This window comes from Triturus cristatus, chromosome 4_1, assembly GCF_964204655.1.
Source record: "Triturus cristatus chromosome 4_1, aTriCri1.1, whole genome shotgun sequence".
NCBI classification, from domain to species: Eukaryota; Metazoa; Chordata; class Amphibia; order Caudata; family Salamandridae; genus Triturus; species Triturus cristatus.
In genome coordinates this window covers 1,128,031,075-1,128,053,665 of record NC_140585.1, presented here as the reverse complement: position 1 = coordinate 1,128,053,665, position 22,591 = coordinate 1,128,031,075, and the positions used below count along the sequence as shown (strand labels likewise).

The following is a 22,591-nucleotide window of genomic DNA, read 5'->3' as shown; positions in this document are numbered from 1 at the left end:
CTAATCGCTTCAACTTTTCTTAAAATGTAATCTTAAGTAAATTTGCAACTTGTATAACTGTAACCAACCATGAGTATACATTCATACAGTCAAACTCATAACGTAAAAATATTTTTTAAAATAATTATTATAAAATATGTTTCTTATATATAATATATTTTCATGTTTGCAAACTTTGACTTCTGCTACTTTGTTAGATAGTTGAAGCACCAAGTGTCTAAGATGGACGTATTAAACACAATTCTGCACCCTGAGCATTTTTCACTTTGTCTGGTCTTTCTTGAACAGCCAGTGTCCAAGGGTCCAGCATCCTCCATCTTTAAACGGAGTCAGGGTCGAGTTGGCGAGGGGGCTAGATTGAAATCAGAGGGGAAAAAGGACTGTCCCATCATTGCTTTCCCTGGCCATAACCATTGTAATCGTACATTTACAGACATATTTTAAAGCTACATGGGTACCCTAAGGGATGTGCGCTTTATAGACTGGCCATGTATGCCCATATATAATCTGATTACTACTGCATATGTTAATAGACTTCACAAAATTGTGACGCATAGCAGGGTAGGATCATCACATCAAAGAAGGACTGTTCCGTTTTGTATTTGGGGTTATAGATTTCTTGGGGACCAAAAGTGTCTTGGGATTGCTGGTAAATGACAGTAGGAGTTTTTGAAATTTCTATATATACCTACTTTGGGACAAGGAATTAAGGTGCTTGAAACAGACACAGAACCCTCTGTATAACATATTTGAAATGTTCAGGTTCCTAAACCTGATAAGGTCATGTTTGAAGGAGTCTAGGATACTCACGTAATGTATGTAAAGAATCTCTCAAAAGTATTAGTCATTTAAATTCCTATGTACTACACAGATATTCCGACCATACAAATGGGTATCTGGCAGTCGCGAGTGGAACTAAACAAGGGAGGCGGGCGGGGGAGCAGGGGTGGGTTAAAAAATAAATAGAAGAAAACAACAAAAGAGTGTGATAATAACAGGACTAGTGATTCCTAATAACAAAAACTCTTGTGACACTGCAAGTCAATCTGAAGTTGTTAGTGAACCCTCACTCACCAACATAGTTGGTGACATGCTTCATCATGGGGTTCTCCTGGGGGTACCTTGTGTACCACCAGTGTGCTACGACGCTATGTTAAGGCGGAGCAGCTGGGGAACATGCTAAGTGTGCATGGTTTGCCAAACCATCATGAACACTTAGTGCACATATTTCCTCCACCTCCTGCTGGCTGCGTAGATAGCCAAGTCCCGCCCCAAAACCAAAGCCACTGGAATCAAGCTATCCTGGCTGAAGAGGGGTGAAACCCCGAAACCGGTCCTAGGATGCTTGTTTCCAGTCCAGGGAGGACCTGGCTTGGCAGTTCGGGCTGGACTGTTCCCATGAGGCACAGGGTCAAGACTGATTTGCATATGGCTGGGTTCAAACTGGAACGGCATGGTGAGCAAAAAAACGATGGATTTAGGCCCAGATCTCTGTACTGGGGTGAATGTTTGACATTGTTCTGCATTCTGTCCATCAACTGTTGTTTTTGCATTTGTCACCCCGAGTGGGACGGGTATGCCTAGACGTAGGTCCCGTGCTCTCCATGCCACTGGAATCAAGCTGTCCTGGCTGAAGAGGGGTGAAACCCCGAAACCGGTCCTAGGATGCTTGTTTCCAGTCCAGGGAGGACCTGGCTTGGCAGTTCGGGCTGGACTGTTCCCATGAGGCACAGGGTCAAGACTGATTTGCATATGGCTGGGTACAAACTGGAACGTCATGGTGAGCAAAAAAACGATGGATTTAGGCCCAGATCTCTGTACTGGGGTGAATGTTTGACATTGTTCTGCATTCTGTCCATCAACTGTTTTTCCAAAACCTGCTTCAGCACAAAAAAGAAAGTGATATCAACATTGTGTTGTTATTTTATTTTTCCTTCTTTGCACTGCTAAAAGCAGAGGGGCGACGCTCCCCTGCCTTAGCGGAGGAGCCGCCACTGATCTCTGTATCTCAGTTATGTGAATTCCAATGGGTTCAACAGAAGATTTAGAAATTCAACTCGAGTTTGAAAACATATGTTTTGAAAATGCTCCACTTTCTGGAGCGTCACAGTCAGAGACAGGACTGGGTTTCAAAAAGAGAGAATGCCATAAGTGACCATAGTAATTTTACATTATACAACTAAAAGAGAATGCCATTTGTGTCAGAGTTTTTGAAAATTATGTTTGTGAGGAGTTCCATTAAAATTGCAAAGATGAGCTCTAGAAATGCTGCATCTCTGCCTGGTGTGTTTCTGTAAGTGACTACTACTAAGCTACATGGGGACTACTATGGAAATTAAGGAGGTGATCAAGTCAAAGAAAACGATTGAAGCTCCAAGGCTGTGTTACAAGCCATGGGCATTTTCAAATCTGAACATTTCTGTTAGACCTGTCAGCCTTAGGGTAGTCTTACCCCATACTTATTGCCTTCTCCCCTCCCGTTTTGCTAAATTTGTTTTTCTTGGCCTTAGTACTCTGTGCAAGTTACCACTGCTAACCAGTGCTAAAGTGCTTGGGCTCACTCCCTAAAACATGGTAAAATTAGTTAACAACCGATTGGCATATTTAATTTACTTATAAGTCCCTATTAAAATGGTATATCATATACCAAGAGCCTGCAAATTAAATCACACTAGTGGGCCTGCAGCACTTATTATGCCACACACTTACATAGCCCCTTAACACATGTTCACAGGCTGCTATTGCAGCCTGTGAACAGTTTTAAACTGTCAATTCAAATTGCTCAAATAAACTATTTGCCAGGCCTACAAATCCCCTTTTAATACAGATAAATCACCCCAAGGTGACCTTTACACAACCCACAGGGCAGGGTACTTTGTATTTAAGAAGTTTTACGTGTCCTGGTAGTGCAAAAATCACAAATTTGTTTTTCACTACTGTAAGGCCTATCTCTCCCATAGGATAACATTGTGTTACCTTATTACATTTAATAAGTGATGACATTTGCTTGGGAGCAGGTACAAATACCATGTTTGGTGTCTAATGAATTTTAATTTAAAAACCTGTGACCTGCTGGGTGCTTCAGAGGACTTCCCTGCTGCAGCAAGAAAACTGCCCTGCTGCCTGAAACCTGCTTTATGCTCTCAGAGGTCTTCCCTGCATTTTGAGACTTACTTTGCTGCTTGAACCCTAGACTTGTTTGATGCCTCCTGACCAGGGGCAGAAAAGGGTACAAGCATTCTGAACATGTACCTGGACCCAGCCTGACCCACAAAGTGGCGCCCTTCCAGTTCTGGACCCATGGAAGTGGTGCTAAAGGTGCCCAGCTAGCCCAAATCCAAAACTTGGGACTTAGAACATTTTCTGCCAAAAAGTGTTCAGTCAACTGAGAGGAGACCAGGAGCTACATACTCGCCAATCTACACAAGGCGCATCGCCGGTTGTCTGATTTGGCGGTATCTCCAGCTGCAATCTTCTCTGCACCAGCAAATCCTGATCAGCTTATCATTGCACAAGGGGTATCCAACTTCGTGGAGCATTCTTTGGCTACAGCCTGCAGCTTTGATCCACTAGAGAATTTCGACTTCCATCAAAAGAGACTAAATCAGAACTTAAAAATCTTCACTGTGACTTCGTCAAGTGGCTCGCTGACGAGGATACCTCCTCCTTGGACTCTACCTGCTACCTTGCCCCACTGAACTTTGCCTTCTCAGACATTTTCCCTCAGAATTTTTCAAACTCCAAAGATAATCAGAGATCAGACCCAATCCACTTCATGTATCCAAACTGTGCTCTCTTGTGGTCCACCATAACTTTCGACTTTGCAACGGTCTTGAGCAACTAGATGTCTGCCGTTGGCGCTTAAATTGTTTAGGCACAATTTTTCAATTTAGACTTTCAAAATTCATAGCTCTGGTTCCACTGATTAAATTGTTGTCTTTTTTCGTGTCAAATTAGAATTTACTCTAGTTTTCGAAATTGGTGTGGGAGTTTTCTTGAGCAGTGTTTTCACTTTATTACACATTGCCCCTAAGTTATGCCTGACAGCTTTTGTGCCAAGCTACCAGAGGGTTAAGCACAGGTTAATTTAGTTACTTTTTTGTGATTCACCCTGCCAAGGATTGTGGCTGCGGTTTGAGTAGGGCTTCACCTCACTGAACCAACAAACCAATTACTTGCAGTTTCTGTAAATACCCACACCATACAAGTAACCTAAGGACAACACTAATATCCTAGCTAGTGCTTAATTTGAGCCAGTGGTTGCAGCTGAGGCCAACCAGCACTAATTTCTAGGGATCAGGCCTTATTTTTGATAATCAGATTTGACCCAGAAAAACGAGAGAAAGCCAGATGAGGGGAATGAAGAGGAAGACAGGGATGAAAAAAACCTGTACGTGTGAGATAAAGATGCAGAGTGTGTATGGTGGTGGATCAAAAGGAAAGGTGGTAGAATCAAGACTAGACAGCCTTGATATTTAGCAACCTCGACATTTCACAGTGGCAAGTTTCTGAGAAAAACATTGAGCCCCTACTCTCATTCTTTTATAAATTAAACACTAATCCCGAGCAATAACATTTCAATCTCAAATCTTTAGAACCTCAACAAAATACGTGAGACTAACATTTTGAGAAACTATCAACTTTACCACTGTCAGTCAGGCAACTAACAAAAACAGAAAGTAAACTGCAGTAGCAAACATCCAAAAGGGCTGGTGCCTTGTTAAGATGGCCGACTGAAAACAGCAAGTCCTAAAGGCTTAGCTATTCTGATATATCAGCTTACTGAAACTTCTTGACGATGTTAAACACATGCCATCTAAATATTTTCTGAGAAAGAGATTTCAACAGTTAGTAAGAAACATTCTCTTGGCAAGATCTACAGAGTCTCAGGATACTGTGGATGTATGCTCCAGATACTAAATATCTCATTTAATCCTGTCTTGGGCCTACTAAAAATTGCAGAGTAGACTGCTGGGAAGATAAGAGTGGAGTTCATTAGTGGATAATCTAGAGTAAGGTAAGGTTCCAGGCTGAAATAACTGGCGAGGGTCCCACGCTGCTCTAAGGAGGATAAAAGGGGCAGAAGCACCATCATAGAGAGTGGAAGCATGGTCACCACAGAGGAGACTGGAAATATGTGCCTTGGGGATCCTGTCATTGGCAACATCACAGATGCTCAGGATTGACATTTTACATCACAAATGCGGAAGGTACTGCCAGATATGCAATACATCAGCTCCAGGACAGAGTTAGACTATGAGGAGTTAAGGTCACCTTTGTTGGAATTATTGGCATTATAATTGACAATGTTTATTACCTAACCATGTTGCAGGGAGCAGTACTTTATGTGGTCAAAAGAGGTCCCATGGGACCTCTTTAGGCCACATATAGTACTGCTCCCTGCAAAGTTGGAGTTATTGGCATTATAAAGGCCAATGTTTGTTTTCCTAGCCATGTTGCAGGGTGCAGTACCATATGTGGCCAAAAGAGGTCCCATGGGACCTCTTTTGGACACATATAGTACTGCTCCCTGCAAAGTTGGAGTTATTGGCATTATAAAGGCCAATGTTTGTTTACCTAGCCATGTTGCAGGGTGCAGTACCATATGTGGCCAAAAGAGATTCCATGGGACCTCTTTTGGCCACATATGCTACTGCACCCTGCAGAAGATATGGTAAATCCACCCTACCCATAATGCATTGCCTACAAGACAATGCAAGGAGTACATTCAACTGGCTATGTCCATACTTACAATTAGTAGCTTTGAAATGTGACAAAAGAATTATTATATTAATTAACGATTAGGTCGTACTCTGTGTGGAGCTGATGAAGGGACATTTATGGGAGGTCTCATATAAATGTGAGATGGGATAGTGAGTAAAGTAACCACTGTCAAACCCTTTAAGAAAATAGTGCTCTGAGGCTGTTTTTAAAACCTAGGGAGTAACAACACATGTAACGGGGGTGTCCTCATGGGAGATTACAAGAAGAGAAAAGGCGGTATTAAGGAGGGACTACTAAGCCTATTGACCAATGAAAAGCCACCATTTACAAAGAACAGGAGAAGGAGCTGATTAAAAAGATGGGCAGAGCCTTATGCCCATATCCTAAATACAGCATGCCTTGAAGAGACAGCGCAAGCGCTGCCTAGGCCAGACCTAAAAGGCCAGTGTTCTAACTCCGGCCTGGTAGCCCAGAGTTCTGCTCCAGCTAGTCTATGTAATGCGCTTTTTAGTACATTTAATATTTAAATAGAAAATTGGAAACTATGACTAGATAAAGTAAAACATTTTTCGAAGAGAGAAAAAATGTTTACAAAAATGAAAATTCAAAAATGTAAAACACAATCATATTTGAAAGGTAATACTTATAGGAAATAACATTACAATATACTATCTAGATTTTCAAAGGGGCTGGTGCAAGGTGTTATTAAAAAGGAATTTTTAAATTTCTATTATTTATTCAAAAATTTCAATTAAATATTTATACAAATCATACAACTCTTTTGGGATGAATACTCCAAAAGGTTTTTGATAAGAAACATATATGCTTCTTGATTGTCAGGCGTGGAGGTGGTATCTTAAACTAGTTTAAAGTGCTGGCAAGCAGAGGTAGCTGGCAGGTATGTTTTAGCCTTAGAGGCTTTGCTAGGCAGGCGGATCTGAGGGAGGCCATCTCCATGTTTAGGGAAGCTTCATTACATCTGGCTGTGCCCCGCAGTATGCATTCCTCACCACTGGACAAACAGGTGCTTAGAGCAGGAAAAGGGAGCTAATAGAAAGTCAAATTAAAATTAGAAACCCCCTTCCTAGCATTCACTGAACCCCTCCCTGCTCCTTCCTACGCCCCCCCCCCATTTAGTAGTAAGCATGCCCAATTTTCCACACTTACGACTAAGGCCCAGATTCCGATGTTGGACAGACCGGAATCCGTCCGACATTGGTTTGGAACTGAACCCGAACGACCTCCTGTTGTCAGTTCCAGCCCAGGAAATAGGATGCGACTGAACCCTGTTTGGTTGCAATCCTATTCTTTACCATGAGAGCATGCATTTCAAACGGAATGTACGCTCCCATGGTGAAGAGCAGAGGTGCAGTTCATCCCTGCACCCCGTGGCAGGCACCTCAAGGTGCCTGCCACGGGGTGCAGGGATCAACTGACAGGCACCATAGGTGCACCATAGATACCCCCTAGGCCACCATTAGGCGGTCTTGCACCCATCGGGGCCCTGCTGGGGGCCCCCAAAGACAGATTCCGAATGCCGTTCTGTGTTGGATAGCCGAGCACAGAAAGGCAGTGGGAAACTGCCATCGTAATCCCTCGGCCGGAAAGGCCAGCCGAGAGATTACTGAATACCGAATGGCATACAGGCTCTCCGAGCCCATCGTAAGCCATACGGAACTCCTATTTAGAATAATTTCCGATCGACTCCATCAAAATAGGTCGGTTGGATATTATTCCAAACTGGAGATTACGATGCAATAAGAATGACTCCGACCGACGGTCGGAGCCATTTCATACCGCATCGCATACGGGCCCTAAGTAGTAGATTTGCATGTTTGGGGATCTCCCCATAGAAAAGATAGGAGAGATTGAAGTGGAGATTTACACTCATATGCTTGTGAATGGGGGTTTGTTGTACTTTAGTAGTGCTATCTAAGTACTACTAGATGTATTACAAAATGCAGTTTATGAATAGGCCCCTGAAGCAATAACTAATGCAGAAATAAACCACAATTTTTAATTAATCAGTGGGTTTGAAAACTGACAAGTTATCAAACAAATCTATTATGCTGCAAAAATAATTCTCAACAGAGCCACAATGTTTTGATCTATTGCCTTCTGCCTGCAATGAGCTTTGCAGACATACATGAAGTTATAATAATAAATACATATGTGCAATTTTTTAACTTCAACAGTCAGGGCCACATTTACTAAATAGCAGATGTGTAGCCGAAATGGCATTTGTCTCCTCACAGAAGAGGTTCTGCAGTTTCCACCGATTCACAAATATGGCCTAATGGCAGGGGGATAGTGGGCACCACAAGTGCTGCACAGCCACGCCCCTCTTGCATGCTTAAGTAGCAAGCACACATCCAGCACATGACGTCCATGAGCCACTGGGTGAGAACTGAGCAGGGCCTACTGACCTGACCAGATCACTTTTCCATCGCAGAAGTATTTAAGGGAGTGGTGTCTAATTTCACATCTACCCTTAACTCATGGCTAGAAGTTAAATCATGTACTGCAGCACTCATAGTCTGCATGTGGTGTCCTACTAAATATTGAAGAATTGCAAAATACAAGAATATGATGGACAAAGTATCAAAGACCATAATTTCAAAATGTAAATGTAAATCCAGTATTTGTAAAGCACACAGCTACCTGTAGGCATCCCGGCGCTGGGGGCCATCAGGAAGATTAAGCGAGCTATTGCCCAGAGTCACATGGTGCTGGGCTGACCTGCCACCAGTGCCGTGGATCGAACCTTGATCCTCAGCGTCCGGCGTCAGTTGCCCTGTCCGCTGTGCGACACCTCTTCCCAGGTAAGGTAAGTGCATATAGAATATGTATAGATTTACTATTCCTAACCCTACATCTAAGTACTTCGAAGTTATTTATATCTTCAATGCAAATTTATGTGGAGCTAGGTGTAGAAAATCTATACTTAGGTTTTGATATTTTGGAATCAATATTCTGTCCTCAATATTTGCATACCTCGATATTCTACCTTTGACATACAGGGGGGACATCATGTGGAGTGTTGTACTGCATGTGAGTACATACATGCCCTTTGTTTCCAGCACCGTGTTCCCTTCAGCAACCATGTACCGGATCTTGACTATTTTAGGGATAGAGTGACCATGGACGGTACTTGTGCGGGTTGTCCTTTGTGATTGAGTGATGCGCCTACTTTTCCACCTGCCACTCAGTTGAACATGTCACCTTACAAAAAATGATGGGTATGGCCAGTCAACGTGTGGCTAACGTAATGAGCCCATTTGTGGTTGTGCAATTATTTTTGGTCGATTTTCGCCAAGTGGCAAACGGGCAGTGTTCAGAGTGGATAAAGCATGCCTTTACGGTTTAACGATGTTGATAGCAGAACCTACACAAGAACCCACACACATATAGGCAACTGATTTCAGACATTTTTTCCTGCTATTTGGCTGTTTGTCTCATTGATACTGCACCTCAAATTCTTGCGTGAACCCGCTCCTTGCATGCAACTCTGCAACGTGCTTCGGAAAGCGCTTGATGGGTATAGCTCCAACGCCATCTTTATGGAAAATAAAACCAATGCAAACATGTTATTCCAAATGATAACCAATAAAGTAATGATCACAGAATATCACATAAAACAAGTGTATACATGCAGTGTTAGCCTTTTAACATTGCCACTTTCCATAGCGTAGTATCTGTTTTTTGCATGCTGTTCAACAACACATATTCACAAAAGGCATTTTGTTGATACTAGTTGTGGAAACTCTCATTCCCTGGCCATTTGCATTTTTAATTTCATGGTCTCAGTGAAATTCAGCCTGGCTCGTTATGAACAAAATTCAGTAACTAAAACAAGGGTGCTGGTGAAACATATAAATTGAGTGCTATCACAGAAAGACGCATTACCCGCAATAATGTGACAGCAGACATGGCTGTCCTTCATTTTTTGCATCTCTTTTTAATTGGAAATACAGAATGTCAGACCTTGTAATTCTAATCAATAACCATTTTTTTTCATCAATATATTTCAGAGCAGTTACACTCTCCCCAACCCTAGCATTGGGTTTTGTCACAGAAGATGATCCTTCCATTCAGTGGCATAGTTAGCCCTCTGGCCTCCCATGGTGGGCCTTGCTTTTCCACAGTGAAGAGCAGGGGGGGAGGGGGGTGCTTGCTATTGCCGCCCCAAGATGGCAAGTAGGAGCGGGGGAGGCCGCCGCCCACAAAACTCTGGCCACCCGGGGCGGACCGAGGCCCCTCCCCCCACTAGCTACGCCACTGCTTCCATTGCACATCAATTATGTGTAGAGATGCATAGGTCGGTCTGGTGGCTCAGTGGACTAATGCGTCTACTGCAGGGGCCTGTGTTCAACCTCATGGTCACAGGTTCAAATCCTGGCAGGTCCACTCAGCCTTTCATCCAACTGAGGTCGATAAATTGAGTACCATTGAGTTGGGTAACAACAGACATTTGTTATTCAGCGCCAAGATACCTGTCGTGGTGAATGTATGCTTTACAAATACAGGTTATGCTATAGTTTAAAACTTTTCTAACTTAGTATATGTGCTATACACAACACAACACACAAACTTAGAATCCCTTAGATAAAAGAAACGTTTTCTCAAACCCAACACCTCCCGCAAGGACGCATACATTTTAGCGCAAGGCTCCTCTACCTTTTTAAGTAGATAGGGCTCTGTGTCAAAAGCCACGGGGGTTGCGTGGCTGCCCCCTTGATGCAAAGTAGTGCAAGTAGTGCCAAGCACTACTTTGTGTGACTTTAGGGGTACTGTTGAGCCAAAATCAGGATTTGCACTGGAAAGCAAACCTGCACCGGTGCAAAGCCTTGATAAATCTGGCCTGTGGTCTGTACAACATAGAGAGGTTGCCTTTCCACAAGCACCTTCTTTTTCATTATGCCAGTGAGCGGGTGTGTTCCTCTGCCTCGGTCTATAGTGAACAAAGCCATGGCTGGAAGCGGTATTAGGTCATGGCAATGCAGCAGTCACCACTATTCATGAAAGAGAGTTGTGCATTAGTACACGGCGGGTCAATACCAGCCACTGCGCATGGCCAGGCACGGCGTTCCTTCACGGGCAGGGAACACGCACCACAAACCAGGAGGGTGGCGTGGAACTTGATCAACAGAGCCGCAGCCACCAGCTAGGGGGTGGGGAGAGTTGGGACATTACTTCAGCATATCCCATCACTCCTCTCCTGTTGTAAAAGGATAATCCTGATCCGCCTTCTGGGCTGGAGTGAAAGTTAGTTTTTTTTATTAACAGCCTTATATAAGGAAAGAATAATGATCTGTGAGACATTCCTGGTGCTCAACATCTTAAATGCTGACTGAGCGCATACATTGGGAGGGAACTGAGAATTGAGAGAAGAAAATAAAGGGGAGCTCGTCCTCTAGTGTAGCAACCATTCAGAAACTGAGTGTGCCCACTTAGCAATTTTTCTTTGCTCTACAGGTGGTTTGATAACAGTGTACAGTAACTAAAGCATCAGGCACTCTTTCAAATCTGTGTAATGATTAAAAGAGGGAACGAGTCTGGTAAAGGGAACAACATAGAATGAAAATGTTGCGCTTGGAGTGGAGCCCTGAGGGACTCCACGCTTGAGCTGCCTAAGGGATGAGATGAGGCACGGCAAGGTGTGGCTGACACGTGATTCAACGAACAAGAAATAATCTGCTCAAGTGACTTTCTTATGATTTCTGTTTCCTGCAGCCTGTCTACCAGAACTGCATGGGACTTGGTATCAAAAGCAGTCAACAGATCTTGGCGAATCTGGGCCGCCGTGCCACTCTGATCTAAAATGATAAGAATTTCATCATGGACAGATAGCAGTTCAACTTCTAGTCCATGATAAGGTTAAAAGCTGGATTCAATGCCATGAAATATACTTTATAAAATATATTTTAATATAAAATGTAGATACGGTTATAAGAAAACCTGTATTGAGACTAATATAAAGTTCATCCCATATGCAGTGGTTGCCTTCAAAGGGTCAAGAAAATTGAAGTTAGGACATTGCAGAGATAAATTTTGCGTAAATGCCTACTCCAAGATGGGTCAGCTGGTCTTAGAATGCTTCTGTGGTGCATCCAAAGACCAGCTCCAATGGCTATAAGCATTGATGCCTCACACCTTCAAACTACATCCTGTCAAAGAAGGGGCAAACTACAGACTCACCTTTGGTGCGGACTAGAGTCATCACCAACCTAAATAAGAAGGGTTGCGTCATGCTTTCAAACCACTTGAAGTTGTGACAGAAGACCAACCCACTTGTGTTGTACCCAAGGGTCAGCTCCCACCTCCCTTCACAGGGGTGCCAAATATCTACAATTTAAGGCCACCTCTAGATTTACGAAAATGTAATACTACAGACTACTTTTTACATGAACACCAACCAATCACACTCTCAGAGCCACTTTCACCTAAGAACAAGATACCAATGGCTCATCAATCACAAAGCTTCTGTGCTATGCCAGTGAATGCCAGTAGACAAGCAATAACCATTGAAGGGGTACACAAGCACACACACATTCAACCTAGTTAAGATCAAATTCAATGCTAAGCACTGCTTATTCCCAAACAACTCTATTTTTTAGACCGTATCTGATGCCTACAAAAGAAAGTTTCATTAGTTTGTACTCTGATTGTTTCATCTTTGGCGTAGGTTGCCACCACTAAGAATTCATTCCAAGGTTTTCCAAGCACTTTTATAAGGTTGCATGTCGTTACAACGCATTCCGTTTCAACGCATGCCTTTACCACGCATGCGTTATAACGGAATGCTTTTTCAACGCATAACCTTTACCATGAATATTCCTTTACCACGCATACCTTTACAACGATTTTCGTTGTAAATTTATGCATGGTAAGGGCATACTCTCGGTAAAGGTTATACCCCTCCCCTGTACCCTTACGTGACCCCCCAGCCCCCAATCCTTCTTATATTTACCCCTGCCCTTAACCCTCAATCCTTTCATATATATATATATTTTTTTTAAACTAAAATTCCCCTTACCTCTTCATGTCGCCCTTTTTTCCCCACTCTTTTTTTTTATTTTTGGGGGGAGACCCCCCCCAAGCCCCCTTTTTCTAATTTTAGCCTTTACCACACATGCCTTTACTACGTATCTCGTAGTAAAGGTATGCGTGGTAAAGCCTTTCGTGGTAACCATGCATGCGTTGTAATGCATGCATGGTTAAGGTTTGCTTGGAAACGGCCGCGTTGTTGTGGCCGTTTCCCCTTTTATAAATTCCAATGGTGCAATCTTCCACATAGTCTGTAATATTTACACTTATCTACTGATTCTTCGGTTGCCACAAACTGTAAAATTAGGCATGAATAATTGTTGTGCCTAGCTTGGAAGTGCGTCGTATATGAGTGCAAACACCATTTGCTTCTGTGTGTGGCACAAGCAATCCAGGTCATGCCTCCATGGAACTGCCTTCGCAAAACTGTGTGATGTGCAAAACCCGAATGTCAACAGTGTGGGTCAGCTTTTGCAAGAAGTACCATGGAAAATATCAACTGGTTCTTCACAGAAATGATGTCTGGGTCAGTTTTCACTGAAGAGCAACTGTCCTCAAAAGAGGTGGGCTAGACACTGCAAAAGATGTATCCTATGTCACATGCAACAAACCGGTCTTCAAATTCCAAAAGGAGTCGTGTTGTTGAGGGTGAGGAGATGAGCTCAACTGCTGCGCAACTTGGCGCTCCTTGCTCGGTCCTGAGTGAATAATTTACAGGTGGGACCTCTTCCTCTTCAGAGGTCCTCCTCCCTTTTGGTCAGCACCACCCAGCAGGTGCTACTGATCCCTTAAGTGACCGGGTCAAACCTGGCCCTTGTATGGTGCCCGGCCTCTGACCTGCCCTTGGATGTGCATAAGAAGCTGCTTAGAGATATTATTGAGGGGCATAGTTTACACCTCTACTCCTTGTCTTCTACTTCAGCGAAAGCATGCCTAGTTCACACTGATCACCAGAGGTTTTCAGGCCGGTTCCAGTGGGGCTCTGTCCGATTATAGTGCACAACAGAGAATGGGGCACAGATGCAAAGCTTTTGACTTCGACGCAGATGGGGAAGGTCTGCTTTGTCCCTCCTCGGGGATGAGGTGAAACACTGAGATCTGGAATGTGCCCTAAATTTGTCTCATCCCACCATCTTACAGCAGGGTCAGGCACTTGTGAAGACCTGCCACAGGCCCATCATATTTCCTGTGTATTTACCAGCAACTCACAGTGTTGGTTTCCAGTTTACAATTGACGTATTTGTTGCCATCAGTCAGTAATTTTTGTCTGAAAAATATTATTGACTTATGAGTATTATTTTAGGTCTCTGTGGCATGCTTTGATGTTCCTATAGTGTGCGGGCAATTAATACAAAATAAAAATCTACATCGATGTTAACAACGAAGATGAAATATATACGAACCACCCTGGAAAATAATTTTTTCACCATTTTGATGTATGACCTCCAAAAAAGAGGAAAAGAAATTGCAGCAAAATAACAAAACATGTTCGCAATTTAATGTTCCTTATTATTTTCGAGTATCAACAATTTGTTGAGTGTGAAATTGCACAATAATGTACATCAGTAAGTTTTGCTTTATTAATTGTATCACGCTGTTGTAGGAAGTATAAGGGGCTGGAAACGATGCACATTAAAAAAAAAACGTATTCGACTCCGTTGCTTGGCATATAATTTCAATAGTGATTTCTTTGTCAAATACTTTCTGAAACGCATTACTGCAGAAACTGTTATTTACATCAACAGATGTTCACTGTTTAGGCCCCCTAATATTTTTAGGCTTCAGTTAACAAGAAGTTGTTGATATTTTATCAGCACCCATCTGTTCGTCCTTTTTGATGAGTGGACGTGAATACTAAAACCCAATCAGGCAGGCATTCGGAGAGGCGGCCGCACAGATGTGTAACGCCATCTTCACACCTTGAAGACGGATTCTGGCAGCAGCAATGCGGCAGTATTAGCTCAGAGCACACGAAGAGGTAACAACAGGCAAACAAAAAGGGAGCGATGAAATATCTGCCAATTAGGGTCTTATTCCACAGCCCACCCCACCCTCGCGCGGTGAGTAACTCACTGTCTTGGAACATGTCATTCTGCATATGACTACAATCCTCGCCGCCACTGTTGTAGTGGCCCCGGATCAAACGCGTTCACTTGCAATCCTACGTCCTGTTGTGCTCAATGTTTATTATAAGTTTATGAAATTATGGCTGGACATAAAACAGTTACACTAGAGCATAAACACTCTTGTAGAGGGGTTGAAGGCTCCTGTCAGTCAATAACCATCTATAGCAAATTACCACTTGGAGTACCAATGGTTGCAGTCTAGAAGAGAACTTCAATATGGACAAAATACAAATTAGCATTGTTTCTTTTTTTATTTTTTTCCTACCAAGGTCAAAGCTACCGGGGTATCTGAATAATGGATTCTGCATATGAATTCTCACTGTTCCCAATTTAGTCCCTCCGTAACCACCCCAAAGTGGGTGGCCTCCAGGAGTTTTTACTACAAATAACAATTAGTACAATATTTCTAAATTCTGTGTCCACTTTTCACCTTTCTGTTTATATTACGACGTTGAAGAAAACTTGGTCAAAGTAATAATATAGGTATTAGGAACCAGTCAAACCACAAAATCTGATCATAAAAAAGCTGTGTATGTGAGTTCAAATATCTCTGTCGCTATCAAGCAGGGCAACTTTATCAGCCTATAAATTATCTGTGTGTGCTTCCCAATTATCCTTCCAGTATTTTGAGGTGCCGCATTATTTAGCTGTCCCAGTCGAGCCTCAGAATCTAGGGCTGTTCATCTGCGGGGTGTTCAGACTTTGGAAGAGTACAACGTTCTCCTTTTGAAACAAATCTCTGGGAGAACCTGTACCCATGAGCCTTGAAATGGATTCATGCACTAAAACACACACAGGGGCAACACACTTGAGTGACCCAAATCATATCAATGAAAGAGCCGCCACTTCAGCACCAGCTGTCTCCGACAAAGCCCATCAAGCTTGTACCACCGTATTTTGTGGGAGTGGATTCCATGATGTTTTATGGATTGCATTAGAAACAACAGATAAGTCTCCATTGGAACCACTAACAGACCTGCACAATGACTAGATCTCAACAGCTACCCTAAAAAACGTATTTTCTGTTTCCTTTTCAATCCAGAGATTTTTGGATGGCTTTCTCCCATTGTATTAAGTCCCAAATATTTTTGTCAATCATATATATCTGTCATATATAAATATATATCTATATGCGAGGTGTAAATACATACCGTACTCCTAATTCTACTACACTTATCCACGGCATTTGATACAGTTAATCTTCCAGTCTTACTCGAGACACTCAAGAACCGCACAGGTATCAATGGTACAGTCCTGTGATGGTTCACATCCTATTTGCAATATCACTCACAACAGATAAAAATCAACAGCTGTCTCTTGAAGCCTGCACCAGATCCACAAGGTGTGCCTCAAGGTTTAATCCTCTCACCAGCCTTGGTCAATCTCTTCATGGAACACCTCACAATTATTTTGAACCAAGCAGGGGTCAAATATCACCTATTTGCCGACAACACTCAACTCTACTACAAAATTAAGTCACTCAGTGACATCTGGCATCTAAATGACACTACTTAAGATACAAACATAGCTAAACACCAACCACCTAAAACCGAACACCCAACGAAACTGAGCTACTACTCCTCTTCCCAAAAAATAAACTTTTACCTATCTAAGAATGGCCCAAGAATTTAGATGCGCTTAACTGTTCTCTATCACTAACTCTGCAAATTCCTTGGGTATCACCCTGGACAAAAACATGTCAATGAAGAAACACATCTAGAACTCAGCAAAAGGAGCCCTCTGTTTACTAAAACACCTTGAGAAAATCAAACGGTCATCCCCCTGACACTCTTAAGACAGTAGTGAAATCACTAGTCCTCTCGATTATGGCAACACCTTCATCACAGGAACTCCAAAAAATCATCTTACCCCCCTAAGAACAGTTCTCAATGTGGCTGCCAGGCTCCTAACAGGAACTAAATGGGAAACAGCAATAACAACGCGGATTTTACCACGCAATACCATTACATCGCATGCGTTACAACGCATGCGATGTAACAACGCGTAGTCATTACTACGCATACCATTACATCACATGCGCTTTTACAACACATGCGATGTAATGGCTATCCAGATCGTTGTGAGGAAACTGAGGCGTTTCCTCACAATGACGTGCACCGCCCCTCAGACGACACTGGAAGCAGGAGAGAGGAACCACGAGGAGAGTGAGGTAAGGGGGATTGAGTTCAGGGTGGGGGTTAGTTTTGTTGTAGTGTTGTAATGTTTGTGTAGTGTAGTGTTTTAGGGTTTAGGGTAGTGTTGTAGTGTATGTGTAGTGTAGTGTTTTAGGGTTTATGGTAGTGTTGTAGTGTTTGTGTAGGGTAGAGTCACTTACATAGCAAATTTTAACCACGAGTATTGCTTTTCCACGCATGCCATTGCGTTGTAATGGCATGCGTGGTAAAAGCATGGTCGTGGTAAAATTTTGCGATGAAATGGAATGTCGTTGTCATTGACATCGCGTAGTAATACCCGCGTTGTAATGGCACAGGTGGTATTGGTATGCGATGTAATGACATACATCCGAAGTAAACTGTATGATCACATCTCACCTGCCCTCAAGAATCTCAATTAGCCTCCAGTTGAAGGAAGATTCATCTTCAAACCACCTTAAACCACCCACAAAGCCCTTCACACAAAACATATCCCAAATACCTAGAATCCAAACTGTCGAGCACAGGAAGAGACCAGGCACTGAGAAGCTCCAACTGTCTTCTTCTCATACCTCCTAAACTGAAGGAGAAATCCTCCCACCAGCGGTCTTTCTTATGGAATACTCCTAAGATTTGGAACTCAATCCCTAAATATCTCCGCTGCAACCCCTCCTTTTCCTGCTTCAAACGGAACCTCAAATCCCTACTGCTCAACAATGACTTCAACATGCGCACAAGATGACCTGTGCCTCTCAAGACCCCACCCGCATCAACTCGACTCTTCGAGGAAGTCACTGGACTAGCTCAGTCAAAAATCAGTTTCCAACTCCTTTACCTTAATGCTGTATTGTTATATACTTTTTTGTGAATATTTGTAAATACCCTAAAGCTGTATTGGTCTACACTTTTTCTATGACTGTTTTTGACTCATACGTATCCCCGCATGTACCTAGAGGAAACATGTTAACATAAAACATAAAGCGTTCTGATACCTTCGTGTCTAGCCAGTGCTATATAAAGCTCATAAATAAATAAATAAGTAATAAATACTGCAGCCCACGAATGACATGTAACTTTCATGCCAGATGGGCATTTTCTGTACCATCTACAATTGTCTCACAGTATAGATAAATAGATCAATTGGTTGTAACCAGTTTTACAAATACCATGTAAGGGCCAGGGCATACATAGTGTGGCACTGAATAGCAGTGTCACAGTGTACAGAGTCCTCATAACGGGAAAATATAGTCCAGAAAAAGGCAAGAAATCCATGGCTAACTAAATTTGCTACACCCATAAATAATGAAAGCTGATTTACAGTAAAATATATTGTTGTTTTCCAGTACATTGAGAGTGAATGTTAAGCAAAAGTATCTCTTTTATTCATTGGTGGTGAGAGGTGCCATAAAGTTTCTGGGGCACAAAACCCAATAGTCAAAAAAATGCCTAAGTGCAAAGGTGGGAGACCATCAAGACTGATAAAATACTCCATCAGGTCATGACTGATGTTTCACATTCATACCTCTGACAATAATACAATATATAGAATATATGGGATAAAGCACACCCTGCTATATATTATAATGCTATTGAAAGTCACCAAGGAGTTCCATTATCATTAGAGTCAGAGCCGGCTTTAGTGCTGGTGGAGCCCAGTGCAACAATAATTTTTGGCGCCCCCACACCCCATGACCGCCTACTCGGATTCTCTCACTACCACTGGGCAAAAGTGCCCCTCATCTCTCCAAACATGTTATTGCTAAACACAGCGTCCCCCCTGAGGTCAGCACCCCCCTCCACAGGTCAGCACCCATGTGCGGTCTCACTGCCCCAGATTAGAGTAACAAGGATGAAAGAAGACTTCCTTTCTGCAATGTCCTTTTAGAGTATGGCAGGAGTCATGTATTCCTTTTAATACATGTTCAAACCATAGCTCTACCTGCAAGGTACTTATATCCTTAGGGGCCTATTTCTGAGTTAGTATGCGTTGCTCATGCACCACGCAACGTGGTACAAGAGTGACACAAGTCTTAAGACAGATTTTTGAAGCCAAGCAAGGCCACTTTGCGTGGCTCTCAGTGGCTCAAAAAATCTGCAGTATTGCAATGCAGAGCAAATTGCTGCGTTGCATTACTCTGCTCTGGAATGCGGTCCATGGTCATTGCACGGGTGTTCCCACACAAATCCCACAGATTTTGATGCATCACCAGATTTACAAGAACTTGTAAACCTGAGCATGCACCAAAATCTTACACCTTCCCAGGAGAGGCATAAAAAGAAGAAATATCAGTATTTCTCTTTGTTTCTTTCTCTTTCTATGTGTGCTGCATTCTACGACACACAAAGAAAGAGGAATATATCCCCAGGATTGTTTTTGTGCAGGAAGCTGTCCCTTCCTGCATAAAAGAAAAATCCTCCATGCAACGCAGGCATCCTTGCACCATGGTACAAAGGTGCCTGCATTGGCGTTAGGCAGCCCATTGTGTGCCAGTGCATGTGCCTGCCCCTTCCCTGTCATGAAGTGAAGCACAGCAGGATGACTTGCTGCGCTGCACTGCATGACTTGGCCAGAAATATGGCCCTCAGTGTGCTCCTCTTCCATGTGAAAGAGATAGCAGACATGAAGAGTCTGTAGTGAAAAATTAAACACACAAAAACAGATATTTGTTACAAAAATATATTAGAATCAATTTAATGTAAGTTTGATTTAAAAACACTCTACCTCAGAAGATGTAGAAACACGCACAGACATTCTCTTTTTCCTATAATTCACTAAAGCATGAAAAAAATAAACCTATTTCATAAATATCTCTTTTCTGCTTATCATTGTTCATTTGAAGAAAAAAAAACAATCAGAAGATGGAAAAGCCAGGGTTTGATTATGTTGCTTCAAATGCAGCTTTAATTATGCTCTGTCTCCTTCCTTTACACTTGTCTGCTGGCTCTGCCACCGGGCATTGCGATGTCAGAACTCAACTGTAATAACTTATTACAGTTGAGCAACTGCCATTTATTTATTACAGGCAAGTAGAGACTTCAAACGTTTCCTGTAATAAGGAAATTAGCCTACTATTACATCTTCGTGTGCATCTTGGCACCCTAACTCGAAACGTTAACATATAAGTGGTCCCATAAATGGATTCTCAACTCTTGCAGAGGCAAAGAAAAGATCCCTTCACACATCCTGGACGAAATCTGATTTAGAAGCATTCAATTGAAAACTTTTAATGAGGAATCAGTATAACACAATATAAGAAAGTAATAGTGTATAGGAAAAAAGGGAAGCCAGTAAACAGACTTTACCAGGTGTCATGGCTTAAGTACTTGGGTAGATGGGACCATTTGGAGATTACCTTCGATTCAAGGAACAGGGAAAACTCATATACAGACTAAGAATTAGAAGAAATTGATTCAGCAATGATGTTGGGGAAACTCCACCATGGTACTAGGACTAGAGTTTGCTTTGGGCCTCATAAGGAAGCAAAAGGGTGGTTTTGATTTCTACAAATTGGGTTACTTGTTGACTAGGGTGTAAACTCTGGTCAAGCAGCAACAACAATCCTAGTCTGGGCAAGGCACAATAAAACCCCAAATTAACCTGCACTCAATTCCCTGGTAGCTTGGCACAGAGAAGTCAGGCTTAACTTAAAGGCAATGTGTAAAGTAATTGTGCAACTCTTCAGTAAGACACTGAAAACACCACACCAAAAATAATCCTACACCAGGTTAGACAAATACAGCTTAGCAAGATCAAAACAACAAAATTCTAATTAGTAGAACCGCAGATATTCAATTTAAAAAAGTTTTAGGTCAAAATAGCACTAAAAAGCACAAAGTGCCAACTGTATATATATGGTCGTGCCGGACCGGGAAAAAGTCACAAGTTCTGGCCGACCGAGATGGAGCGCGGGCTGGCTATAGTGGCCCAGTTAAGCCATCTGAACAAAGTACCATAATTCCTGGTGAAGATGCGTGGATCTATGTCAAAGATGCGCCACACAGTGGAAGCAATGCGTTGGTTCTGAGATACAGTGAGGCTGCGGTGTGAGGTCCTGTTGCATCGCCCATAGATGGGGCATGCGATGTGAAGTCTGATGTTGGGGATGCGTGCACAGTGGAAGATAACGTTGGCTCGAAGGAGCTGCAGGGCTGCATGGCAAAGTACGGTGTCGTTGTCATCAAGGCTACTGTCAGCACAAGATGCAAAGACCTGGGTCGTGGAGGCGCTATGCTTTCGGGGTGATGCATCGGTTCCGTGGACTGCAGAGGCGACGCAGGCCTTAGCGACGGGTACAATCCACGCAGCACCAGCAATGCGTCGGCTCTGCTCGAAGATGCGCTGGTCAGCAGAGGAGATGCATTCGGTTCCGCTGGCAAGCACCTTAGGCTCACTTTCAAAGGTCCAGGACTGGGCTGGCACCCTTGGCAGGGTAGACTCGCAGATGGCAAAGTCCAAGTGAAGATGCGAGGTTGTTGGAAGCCTGTTATGTCCTTGAGGCTTTAGATGAGGAGACCAGCCAACTACCCCTTGGAGTCACTCTAGGTGCGGGCTCAAGAGATGCAGGTGCAGTCCTTCTCATCCAGACAAGAGGACAGCAGGCAGCTGGGCAGCACAGCAGAGCACCAGTTACTTCAGAGCAGCAGTACAGCAAAGGGGCAGTTTTTCAGCAGCACAACAGTCCGACTTCGTGGCAGAGTATTCACAGGTCTAGAAGTTTACTGAAGTGGTGGAGGTCCAACTTTTATACACAGTTGTGCCTTTGAAGTGGGGAGAAACTTTTAGGGACATGCCGTTGAAGTGCACAGGTGTCCAGTCTTCCCTGCCCTTGCTCCAGACTAACTACAGGGAATATGCATCCCTTTGTGTGGAGACAGGACACAGCTGATTTACGTGTAAGTGATGCTGGACCCAGCTCCTCCCTCTTATCCTGCTAATGATGGCCCATTCAGTCACACCTAAGCTCCCATTGTGTGGCTGTCTAGGAGGAATAGACAAAGCCCATCTGCCAACTACACCCAGTTATGTGACCAGAGACAGGCTGCAGGCACCAAATAGCTAAGGCAAGAAAACGCCAACTTTCTATAAGTGGCTTTTACATAATTGTAATTTAAAATCTGACTTCACCATAAATTAGGATTTCAAATTAGGATTTTAGAGACACCAGACATTATCTCTTCCCATTTGGAAATAAATTACACTTACAAAATGTAATAAGGCACCTCCAATATCATTCTATTGTTAGAAATAGGCATTAGAGTAGTGAAAAACAAATTTAAGAGTTTCTCACTACCAGGGTATGTAAAACTTGAAAGTAAATTTTTAAATACATTGCACCCTACCTTTGTAGCTGTCTAGGGCCTACCTTAGGGGGGACTTATACGTATGAAAAAGGGTTTTGCCTGGCAAAAGGTTTATTTTGTCAGGTCAAAACAGCAGTTTAAACTGCACACATAGGCTCTGCAATGACAGGCCTGAGGCATGTTCAAAGAGCTACTTAAGTGGGTGACACTATCAGTGCTGCAGGTCCACTTGTAGTATTT

At 42.9% G+C, this 22,591-nt stretch overlaps 1 protein-coding gene across 3 annotated transcripts in view; it reads right to left on the bottom strand.

The window, feature by feature from the left end:
• The window catches only part of PTPRZ1 (protein tyrosine phosphatase receptor type Z1), a 550,052-nt gene that overhangs the window by 96,778 nt on the left and 430,683 nt on the right, over window positions 1-22,591 (bottom strand). For all 3 annotated transcript variants that reach the window (XM_085654180.1, XM_085654181.1, XM_085654182.1), the window contains one exon: window positions 9,195-9,280. In XM_085654180.1, the coding sequence (XP_085510306.1) occupies window positions 9,195-9,280 (86 nt within the window). The remainder of the gene's footprint in view (window positions 1-9,194; window positions 9,281-22,591) is intronic.